Source organism: Bacillus rossius, chromosome 3, assembly GCF_032445375.1.
Source record: "Bacillus rossius redtenbacheri isolate Brsri chromosome 3, Brsri_v3, whole genome shotgun sequence".
In the NCBI taxonomy this organism is placed as follows: domain Eukaryota; kingdom Metazoa; phylum Arthropoda; class Insecta; order Phasmatodea; family Bacillidae; genus Bacillus; species Bacillus rossius.
In genome coordinates, this window is record NC_086332.1 from 112,548,757 (window position 1) to 112,561,258 (window position 12,502).

Sequence of the window (12,502 nt, forward strand, 5' to 3'; positions counted from 1 at the left end):
GCCAGCAATTATGTTCCAATCCATTCCTCCCTTACCTAAAAACTGATGCCTCGAAGTTTGTGTGCAGTGTTTTTAATGGTGTTGACATACTCGTCCTCAGACATGCAGGTTTACAATTTAGTTGCTATCAGTTTTCTTAGTAATCCCACCCTTCATTTCAACCCTGAATGCTGAAAAGTACTCTTTAACTTGTCCCATGCCTCCTTTGCTGTATTACTGTCTTGGACAGGCACATAGTTTACCAAACTATGTGCATGTCCAATACATATGAGACTAGTCTGTACATGTTAGGAGCGCCTGTGGTGGCCACAGATGGTATGGATTTTACTCAGCTAGTTGGAGTCCCACATCGTGTATTCGGAGGGTCCATTGTCGGCTGGGTCCTCCGGGAGGTCCCCCATGACCGAAGAGCCGGCGGTCTCGCCGCGGCCATTCCATTTGGATGTAGCCGAGTTTGTGTCTCGGCCCGGGCTGTTGGTTGCATTCTCGGCGTGTTGTTGAGGTGTTAGCCCGGGTAGGCGGGTCGGAGACTTCTTCGAGCGAGGAAACGGCAGCAGTTAGTAGGAACTTCTCTCTCTCCCCAGGATACCTGGTGGAATGTCCGCAGGTGGTATGCTTCCTGACCTTGGACCGGCTATTATATACTACTATTATTATACCACAAACCACATTTACAACTTAACAGTATTGTTTACCCTTAATTAATACCTTATTCACATATTTTTTAAAACAATTACTACTAGTTCGATTAGGAAGTTTTATGAGAGAATTACGCTAGTTAATGCAAGAGTAATCAATTAGTAGCTAATTAGAGTAATACAATTTTCAAATATGAAGACTACTGGTTTTCGTTGAGGCTAATATTATGACGATATATTTTTGATTCTGAAATACATACGGTTCAAACATCTTAACTCTCAAACTAAGTGAATGGCAAAATCTATAATTGCACAAACAGCAAGAGTGACGTGACTATCGTTAATCTAAACATACCTTGAATATGGAGAACACGAATATTCCTCAATTTCTGGGACCTCTAATACAGTTCGGTGCAAGACTTTCCTTGGCACATGAATGGTAGTTTGCTGGGATCCAAACTTGAATAATAAATTCTGTAAGAAAGGAAAATCGTCACAGTTCGTGTCTTTCTCTTTTGAAACCACAGATATTACTTTACGCTTGACGAAGTTCAAAATATAAGTTTTTAAAGTGACTTTAATGGTTCGTATCAAATTATTCTTAGAGATTATAAATCTCATTTGACAAGTGCTTATAATTATTAAAACGTAGGTATACTATTTCATTTGAAAATTTACTTCATATTCTACAGACATTACAATGCGCATTTTCTTGATGAAGTCCCAAAAGTTCTTTTTCTTTGACTAAGAAGTTCCAAACTTTCTGAACGTGTGTTTGTGAGAAAAAACAACTAAACAATCCTCTTTGTAATGTTAATCGGTAGTATTGAAAGAAAGTTTCATTGCAGTAACATAAATGTCCAAAATGTTAAAAGCTTACATCTGAACGAGATAACAATATATACAATGTTTTGATATATTATAACTATGAATAATAGTAAATGTGACATCTTTATGCCAAAATATGACACCTGCAAGAGGATCTACAATGATACTTCCGATTTGATAACATTCGTTTGTCATCGACTGCCCACACCCATCACACAGGGACTTGAACACATTTAGAGTCAATAGTACGGTCTACCTGAGTTTTGGCGTAATAATAATACTTGTAAACAAGGTAACTGTTTCACTGATAGAAACACAATCGAAACTAGCAAAACAGAGTTACCAATACTATGATAAATGAAAGATTATCTGGCTTATTTATATGTTGCATAATCTGGCTATGCGGAACACTGAATTCATTACTCTGTAAGTACTTGTCTACACAAAATGCGAGTTTTAATTCACAGTTAAGGGTGTTAGGTTACGAGTTTTTTTTTCAAGATTAACATTTAAATGAATTACCGGATTGTGTATAATGGCATAAGTGATATTAAAATACAAACTGTTACTACAGCAAGTGCTTGAAAGGTAAGGATAAGGACACGGACTGCCCACAGGTTCAGACTGTTGTAGACGGGCCTTGGCTGTTTCATAACCCGTGCGTGTCAGTTGGGCGAAGTGCAAGGCAGTTCCTTACCGTCGCCCTCTTACAGTCATGTGACCGCGCTGGGGCTGATCATTGTATTAGTGTGCGGGCAGTCTGTACATCAGGCGCTGATAAATATACCTACATTTTAAATTTTTGTTTTTGCTTGTATATTTAAAGAGATACATTTCCGTTGCCATAGTCTTTTCTTAAGATTAAGATGTTACAGAGGTCACTATATATATATATATATATATATATATATATTAGGTGTGGTAGAACATACTGCCTAAAAATTTTAACGAAACGAAAATGATTAAACTTTGCATCGTCATACATAAAAAAATTTAAAACATCAAAAGTTTATTCACCTTGTGCTTACAATATCTACAATATGACGTTCATTTGAAAGTTCTATAATAGAAACTGACGGAATCGCGGGGATTTAAGTTTAATATGTAAACCATTATCCCGCCATTCGGCTGGCACAGGCGTGAACCAAACCCTTAAATATGAGTATTACTCTACTAATTTCCACATTACTATCTGGGATATAGAGGTCTGCGAGTATTCCAAATATATTCAATATTCGTGAATATTTTGATATTTGAAATTCGATTCGACATTTTAAGTTTAATATAAAGGCCTACACCATGGGTACCTACTAATAAAATAAATTATTATGAAAAATATATAACATAAGATTATTTATTGAAAAATATAAATTTTGTTTATGCAGCATTATTCAAACATTGTTTTTAAATTTTAATTATAAGTAATTATGATGTAAAAATTATTAATAATACTTAATTTTATGTATATAATCAGATCAACAAAACAACTTTTAAACTTAAAATTTACTGGTTTAAAAAATTGTATTGCATGTTTTTTTTAATATTTTTTTTCACCTCGTTTCTTTGGCTCCATGTATATTCCTCCCTTGTTTATTTTACTTTGTTTTGGATCAATACTTTTTGGACTCCTGTTAAATGAGAAAAAAAATTCACTGTACCTTATGTTAACATTTTATTCATTAATATTGTCGCGGTTCGAAATTTTGCAGGGTTGTTGAAATCAAATTTAGGGACTTTACTGACGGGAATCTGGGCTGGCTGATCTGTTCACTCGTCAGCGCAAGTGGCGTGACCATGTAATTGGGGCACGGGGCCGGCGCGGCGCGCTGCGGGCTTGCAGATTTTTGTTTGTTGTTCGGCCGCGCCTGGCGCAGCCACGGGCCGCAGTTACTGGGGCGCGCTGTCGTAACAAGCCGCGCGGTGTGGCCTGCACGTCGGGGTAGAGGGGGGTAGCCTTCCCAGATGTTCTAGTGGGTTGTTTAGTAAATTTGGCTTCAATAACGAGCGTTTGTTATGCTAGGCGTGGCAGGGCGCGCGAATTTAAGCGCAAGTGAGTGGTAGCTCGGGGCTCACTCAGGCGGAGGCTATTGTCGTCGTCTGTGGAAACGAGTCGCTTAGATCGTAATGTAATTTAAGTTAGTTCATAATGTAGTCGTGTTCAAGCACTCGGGCGGAGGCTATGGCCCTCGTCACGAGTCGTTATAGTCAGAGTTTTTAAGAATGTAATGTTCGTTCGGGTTTTAAGGGCAGGAGAGGCCCCTACGTTAGTTATGTTTAAGTAATTGATCAAGAAAGGCTTCTTGAAAAATGTGAATATAGAATTATCTTTGTTTTAATTTTAAGTATAAATTATGATTTGATGTATTCGGAAGGATTAGGGAAGAGTTTAGTGAAGTTCTCTCTTTCTCTCTTGTAAGGTCGTTCAATAGTTAAGGAAGTAATGAAGAGATTGTTGTTGTAAATTGTAATCCCGCTATTTAAATGTTCTTAAAAAATGATGTTGATTATTTGACTTTAAGAATAAAATAATTTTAATTTAGTATTATGTTATTTTGCAAAATCTCCTTAGTTCAGCTCTCACCCGACATCCTGTACGGAATGACGAACCTATTAACTTCGATCCAAGGTACATTAAAGGATTTTATGAATTTTGAGAGGAATTGTGATTAATGCCTTTCGCAAATTATGAAGCCAGCAAGCGAGTTGTTTTTATGTAAAGAGCTACGATACTTTTTCCCCCAACATTTGGATGCTTACGACTATCTTTCTTTCCCCCCCGCCCCCCCCCCCCCCCGCCCCCGTGACAATATTGTGGTATTCGATTCCAAATTTGATTCGAATAAAAAATAAAGTATTTGCAGAAGCCCAGTGGGAGAGTTGTGCGACGTGCACGGAGCATGTGGAATGCTTTCCTGGAATTAAGAAGCCCCTCACTTAGTGAGTCCACTTGTGCATGCAAAATCGTGACTGTGAAATGGGTTTGATAAACATAAATGTCAAAAATTAAGTTTTATGGAAAACTTTGGTATATTTCAAATGTTTTCTTCATGTTGCATGCATACAGGCCAGAATATGGGCAGTACACAACATACAAGCACCCATCCAGCGATGACTTGTGTCGGTTAAAACCCACGTGCAAAACTCTCCGTCCTCAGCGCCACCTGGCAATTTCTTCGCCCATCCCCCCTTCTTTGAGAATACTAGATTTGCGCCCCTGCACATGTGCACTCTCACTTAGAAAGGGCAGGGTTTGGTCATCAGGAAAAGACATTGGGGAAAAAAAATTGTCCAGCTACAAGGCAGACGTTGCATCCTGAACAGTCTCTCTATACCGTCAAACAAATTATTCACACGAGACTGCTGCCAAATAATGTGTCCTAAAAAATAATTTCCAGTGTTTACATTCAGTTTTTGTTACTGATAAGAAATTTTTTATTTGCTTGTATTTTCATTTCCCTGTTATTTTTCGAGCTTTTTGTGGTTGCTATTAAAATTAATTAAGCTATTTAGTCATGTTTGGTGAAACGTGCCAAGTGTGCAGTGACACACCAACTCATTGTCAAAGAGAAATTCACAAATTTTTACACGATGGGAAAAAAAACCCTTTAATGAAGGTGATGTCGTTCCAAGTTCTCCCTTCGCTCGCACAGGTCGTTATGTTCCCTCGTCGCCTCACTAGGGTGGGGGGAGTAGTTCGTGGCTCGAGGAGTCCTGCTGCGCTTGGGACGGTTTTGCGGGAAGCGGGCTCTGGGTGATGCGCAGCGATGCGGAACGCGGCAGTCGAGCTGCAGACCTGGACCAGGCAAGTTTTGTGTCGCACCTCGCAAGTGAACATTTCCGCTGGGAACTGAATAGCTCCGCCCGCACCGGGCCACAACCTCTACCGATCCAGCTCCCTGCCAGCCACTTGGCGACGTCACGACCCCGAGGATCTCCGCTCTACCTGTGAACTGGCCCACAGGGTCTAAACTTAGGCTAGTTGGCGCCCTCAGCGACGGCAAAATCATAGCAGGGACCGGTAGGGCGACAAATGGCGCCCAGCTAGTGTGGCTAACAAATTTTAGGCAAATCAGATAAAAATTCAGCTTGTTGAGACGTACAGCGCAAACCAGTGAAAAACGCGGGCGAAAACGGTATAACTCGCAGGGTAGGGACAAAGGACTTCAGGTGCGCAGCACTAGACAGACAGGCTCCGGGTAATGGGACCCGCCGGAGAAATAAGGTGATGGCACCCCCCACCCAAGCAGCACACAGCCTCCAGGACACCAATTTTACAACCTTCCAACCGTGCGCCAAGCGCGCGCGAGAACACCCGAGGATCACCGAGGCAACACATTTCACCACCGACCGCGACCGCGCAAACATCCGCGGGGCGAGGACGTGCGGACAAGACCGCTCGAATGATAGCGAAGGGAGCGCCCTCCCGGATCTGTCCGCGCCCGCCACCGACGTCGCGACCCGTCGTCTGGGTCTGACAGCCGCGAACCACGCCATGTACGCGGGAGCTGACGTAACCATCGCCATGGAAGATCCCTGCGACCGCTGCGGAAAACCATACGCCAACAACAGCTGCGCTGGTGAGAACCCTCATATGTGCTGCACATGTCAGTTTCCGCACTTAAGGGCAGAGAACAATCTCCGAGCCCCGACAGGCCCTCTGTGCGCCGCGAACAGGTGTTTGGGCCGCCATGACGAAGTAGCACATTGTCAACAGTGTGGGACTATCAGGCACCGCGCATGCGCGGACGCACTCGAGTTTGAAAACTTCCGCGACGGACTTTACCTATGTGTCGAGTGCGAAGGACGCGCACGTAGGCGACAGAGTGGCTCCCTGGCCTTAGTGCACCTCTCCCCTAGCGGACCTGTCACTCTCCCAGAATTCACGGGCCACGCCCACGACGACGACCCGCGTTTATTCCTAAGTGCCTGTGAAGATAAAATAACCTGGCACAACACAGCGCCCGAAGACTGGACGGAGCGGGTCAGCGGACAGCTGCGAGGGGAAGCGCGCACTTGGTGGTCTCAGGCGGGGGGATACGATGTGGGCTGGGAAGACTTCTCACGCCGGTTGGAGGCTCGGTTCAACGACGCGCGCACCCAGAACAAATGCCGCAGTGAACTGTTCAGCCGCGCACAAGAGAGTGGGGAGAGCGTGGAGGCGTTAATTATGGCAAACTCCGGCTTTACCACCGCCTTTCACTCGGGGGCCGCGTCGACGACGTGCTCCCTTTCATCGTAGAGTTGGTGTCTCCGGAACTACGCCCATTCTTGCGCGGGGTAGTTGCGCACGGACTTGAAAACTTCCTCGTCCGAGCCAGGGACATAGAATACGATCTGATGGCGCACCGACGTACCAAAAACATCGCGACGCCGCGCCCAACTTCGCAAACTCAGGAGGCGGTGCAACCAGAGGACGCGCAAGCAGTCGTTCCGTACGTAGAACAGCTGCCTCCGAGAGATAACTACCGGCCTTACACTCCCCCCCGGGGGAGGGGGGGAGCGTCACAAACCAGCCCGCCCAGCCGGGCCGCGCAACAACCGCGCCGCGGCGGACCACATGGTGCCCAAGACCGTTGCCCGCCTCGCTGTCGCTACTGCCCCACGGTGGAAAACCACTGGCACGTGTGTCCGACACGCGAGGCCATCTGGCAGGCGTGAGGGGGGGAGGCTATACCTCTGGGAAACTCCGTCTAGGGAGCAGTGACATCGATGGCCACCGCCCCCCTACCCTTCGTCCAGCCCCGCACATGCGTGCGCCACCACGACCACCAAGCGCACCACGTTCCAGGACATCGGGGAGCAACGCCTCCCTCCAAGAAGCGACGCCGCTCATCGGGCGTTGGCATCGGTGTCACCCCCGCCCGCATCTTCAGCAGTCGTCCAGCCTCCGTCTCATCCCCCTAGCACTAGTGGGGTCGGCCCGCCTCATCCGTTCGGGGCCCGCCCCAGGTCGCTGGCGAGCGACGCCGCCCACCAGGCATCGGCGCCGCCCCCGCCCGCAGCTGCAGGGCCAAGTTGGGCCAAAACCCGCCTGGGCCGAATGGGGCCAGAGGCCGCGGAGCTGATCCGGATCCCAGTGGAGCTGAATGGGCAGTCCATAGCCGTGCTAGTGGACACTGCAGCCACACACAGTTATGTCGCGGCCCACCTCATTCCTGAGGGGGACCTGGTGCCGGAGGTCAACACCATCCAGCTGGCCACTACTGGGACTAGCACGCTAACGACTGGGCGTGCCCAGGTAAGGATTGGCATTAGAGACATTGTGAGCTGCACCAGTGCCCTGGTTGTACAGGACCTTCACGATAACCTCATCCTGGGGCTACCCTGGCTGGTGCAAGAGGACGCCACTGTTGAGGTCCGCGCAGGGAGGATACATGTGGGGACCAGGGGCCGCCGAACTGTATATGGGCTGAGGCACACCCCACCCCCTTCCCGGGCCGAACCCCCCCGCCTAGCTGATCTCCGCCACAATGTTCCCCCTGAGTACCACAGATTGTTAGAGACAGTCCTGGAGCAGCAGCCCCAGGTGTTCTCCGCAGCAGACCAACTACGCCGAACCAATGTCACAGAGCATTGCATCCCCACTATCCCTCACATCCCGCCGTACGAGAAACCATTCGGATTTGGGCCCCGCGAACTACTTGTCATCAGGAAATAAATCGCAGAAATGTTGTGCGATGGCGTCATAGAGCCTAGTGAGTCCCCATACAACTGTAGGATCGTAATGGCAGACAAAAAAGATGGCTCACTTAGATTCTGTGTTAATTTCAAGCCAATCAATAAACTCACCATCCCCGCACCACCACTCCTCATCAACATCTCAGAGGCCCTCACGGGGTTAGGAGATGCCCACATCTTTTCGACACTTGACCTGAAGTCGGGGTACTGGCAAGTCCCAGTAAGCCCCAAGGATCGCCTCAAGACCGCGTTCACGGCACCCGATGGGCGACACTTTCAGTTCTGCGCGATGCCGTTTGGGCTGCAGGACGCCCCCGCGACATTACAGACCATGATGGTCATGTTTGGTGAAACGTGCCAAGTGTGCAGTGACACACCAACTCATTGTCAAAGAGAAATTCACAAAATTTTACACGATGGAAAAAAAAAACCTTTAATGAAGGTGATGTCGTTCCAAGTGCTCCCTTCGCTCGCACAGGTCGTTATGTTCCCTCGTCGCCTCACTAGGGTGGGGGGAGTAGTTCGTGGCTCGAGGAGTCCTGCTGCGCTTGGGACGTTTTTGCGGGAAGCGGGCTCCGGGTGACGCGCAGCGATGCGGAACGCGGCAGTCGAGCTTCAGACCTGGACCAGGCAAGTTGTGTCTCGCGCCTCGCAAGTGAACAGTTCAGCCGGGAACTGAGCAGCTCCGCCCGCACCGGGCCACCACCTCTACCGATCCAGCTCCCTGCGAGCCACGTGGTGACGTCACGACCCCGAGGATCTCCGCTCTACCTGTGAACTGGCACACAGGGTCTAAACTTAGGCTAGTTGGCGCCCTCAGCGACGGCAACCTCGTAGCAGGGACCGGTAGGGCGACAAAGGGAATATCAATTTTTTTTTGCCTTTTAATAAAGAGTAAATGGAATGTATTATAAGAAAAAGAGTGTAAAGTTGTTACAAGGAAAGTTTATGTGTGATGTTTAGAACATGAGCCCCTTGTCACACCCAGCAACTGCTTATTTTAATACAAAAACTCATAACTTCTGAAACTGGGTTTATAGGTGGCCGTCAGCAAGTCTCTTTCACTTAAAGACATATATATTTTACCCGCCGCTGCCTGTTCATTTGGTTTCACAGTTTTTATAACCTCCTTTAAAAGTTGCTTCGATTTTGCCCTGGCTAGCAAGCAAGACTGCGTGGCTATAGGGACAGCTGAATTGTAGAACCAGGCTACAAACTAAACACTGTTAAGCCTGACTAAAGCCAGACCTTGCCTCCGGACACTGTAAGGCTGCCTGATACACTCAAAATGCTAAATTTATCTTCTTTCCCTCTTTCCTTGTGCCGTATCCTTCTGTAAGTCTCTGTGACTGTTAGGCCCTCAAGACATGGACAAACTGGAAGCAGCGGCGGTTCCAGGAAGACTTCGGGAGGGGCTATTGTACAACGAAAGGAGGAATTTACAAAACATGACATTTAAAATGTCAGAGATCGGCCTCGGAATTTTAAAACATGTAGTTACATTCATGTGCGTAAATCCCCGAAAGGTCGAAGAGGGGGGGAATGTGTGAAGGGGAAGCCTCCCTCCTAGTATATATTAATAAGCCCTTCACGGAGGGGACCCATTTCCCCTGGCAAAATCGTGATTGTGAAACAGGAATGGTAAACGTAATTCTGTGACCCCTCTCCCCTCGGTTCCCTGGGAATAGTACAGATTTTCGCCCCTGATACCATACAAATTTTGATAGAAAGAGTTTCACACACGAATTAAGGTATGTAAGTAAACATAAATATACCCTCAAAACAAAATAGAATTTAAAGAAAAATCTGGCTCAGAAAGGGCTATGGCCCCCCACCACTCTGCCCTGGAGTCACGCTTGATTGGAAGAAACATTCTCTGAACACATTATTCTGGAACCGATTCTCTTTTGCAAAGAGAGTAGATTGTTTTTTTTCCAGATGCATGTAACTGCGCACTGATGAAGGAGGGGTGCAGGATCTCTTCCCCCGGGGGCTCGGAGAGAGGTGGTCACTTGTCGATGAGAGGCCTGAGGTTCACTGCGGCGGGCGCTCTGGCGGGCCGCCGCTGGTGGATCCTCCAGTACTCCTGGTGCTTGCCGAAGTTGGCGGCGTCCTCCAGGGTCTCGGGCAGTTCCTGGCCCAGGGTCTCGGGCATGAGCGTGGCGACCAGCGCCCCGAACAGCGTCAGTGCTGCCATCACGACGTAGGTGTAGCGCTCGTGCGTCACCGCGCCCTGCCGCACCCCACACAGTCCATCAGGCTTGCCGCAACAACCACTGGCAACCGGTGTACGCCTAGCATGTCGCGAAAAGTAGTCCCCGAACTTTATGTCTTAAAATGTTCGGTGGTTGAAATCAAGGGCTGCAAAATTGGTTTATTCTCGTATAGATATGCAAATTAGAATATTATTCAGCCCGTTTTCTTTTTCTTTTACTTATACAATTATTTTAAAAATCATGTAAAATATTAATTACGATCTATCCGCGATACGAATGTTAGAATATTAGTACTGTCTGAAAATTATTGTTTTAAATGCGCGATATTTCGCCAGTAAGCTGCGGCATTTCGAAGAAACGGGCGTAGTGGGCAGATGTCACTCTAGCGGAAGCTCTGCTGGCTGGAGTCGAACAAAGAATTCAATTTTTGAGGATAGAATTATAATAGGGCCTTAAAGTAACGTATTTGCATGCTAATCAACGTAAAAATAATAACAAAATTCATGCGTAGGATCTTCAGCTAGCCCAAAAAGCTATAAGTTAGAAAAAAATTACTAAAAACACATAACTTAACTCTAGGCTCAAAATCCTACAAGTAAAAATGTTTTGCTTTTTAATAGCCCAATTCGTTTTATTTGCCTGATGATAAAATTTATATTTACTAACCATGCGGTTCATTTTGAGTTTGTGTATTAGGGCTAATTTTAAGCTGGCTTAATATTGATGAAAAATCTGTGTTTTACCATTTCACAATCAGAAGTAGTCCTACTGTGATATTTTAAACTATAAGGTCGTCTTTCTTAATCTATTCTAAATAATAAAACTGTTAGAGGCGAAAAGTCTGTATATTGGATAAAAAGATGAAAATAATATTGCAAACGGCTATTTACATTATAGAGGACTCAAAAATATTGTTTTAAAATTTTTTGTCTGTTTGTCTGTTTGTCTGTTAGTTCGAGCATTAAGCAAAAACTACTGGAGGGATTTTAATGTTGTTTTTTTTTAATGAAAAGGTATTTGGCTAAATTAGAAACTAGGCTATCTCTAAATACAAAGTTTCATCCCTAAGGGGGTTAAAAATGGGTAAATATTGTTTTACGATTATAAATTATATATCTGAAACTAAGAAATACTTAAGAAAAGATACGTGTACCAACAATTAACATTCAAAATGTTACCACAATTTTTTTTATATTTGACGAATTATAACTCCTAAGAGATGAAAATTGGGTATGTTTTAAAAGTTAATAATTATATCTCCGAATTTAATTAAGCATAATGAATAATTCTGGGTACCAATGATAAACATAAGAAAACTTATTTTTTTTTTTTATATTTTGTGAAATTCAACCCTTAAGGGGTGGAAAAGGGGCAAGTATGTTTTAACAATTATTACTACTAGGAGACCCGGCCACGCGTTGCTATGGCATTTTACTGAAAATAATAATTAAGTTAGTAAAAATTCAATCAAAATGAGAAAATAAAAAGCAAGCACTTAATACATAGATATTTTTGTAATTTTTATAAACTTAGATTAAAAAATTTGCAGGAAAGGTAGAATTAATTAATATAAACTTGATGAACTCTGATTCTCTAGCTAATAGTATTTGTTTTATTATTATATCTGTTGATTGCTAGCTGAAGATAGATATCAATAATTGTAAACACGTGACAATAAAATAAAAAAATAATACAAAAAAGCGAGGTTACGTAGTACATTGATCAACGAAAATGTGCACAACATGGAGAAAAATAAAATTTGAATTGAAACGTAGCGCCATCTATGAGATATTTATGTCAGACAGTAGGCCTACAACAGTTGTCTGTAAAAAAAACTGATTTAAGGCGTCATCTGTTTGAGACTTATGAAACTTACGATTAATAACACCAATCAACGTTGATAATCAGTTTATTATTAATTATAAATTAATAAGACCATTAATCGAAATAAAAACTATCCTATCTCTCAAGTTGAAAAAAATACACATAAATGACAATTTTCATCGAAATCGGTTGACTTGGTGAAGAGTTCACTGGAAACAAACATCAGGACACTGGATTTATATATATTAAGATATCTCCGCATTTAATTAAGTGCAATGAAAGATTTCGGGTGCCAATAATGAACATACGAAAACTTAC

General features: G+C 44.6%; 1 protein-coding gene across 1 annotated transcript in view; it reads right to left on the reverse strand.

Moving 5' to 3' along the window:
• Positions 1 to 7,166: 7,166 nt before the first annotated feature.
• LOC134531149 (organic cation/carnitine transporter 2-like) overlaps positions 7,167 to 12,502 on the reverse strand; it is a 120,935-nt gene continuing 115,599 nt past the window's right edge. The window contains exon 9 of the mRNA XM_063366768.1: positions 7,167 to 10,377. Coding sequence (XP_063222838.1) covers positions 10,153 to 10,377 — 225 coding nt within the window. The 3' untranslated portion in view covers positions 7,167 to 10,152. The remainder of the gene's footprint in view (positions 10,378 to 12,502) is intronic.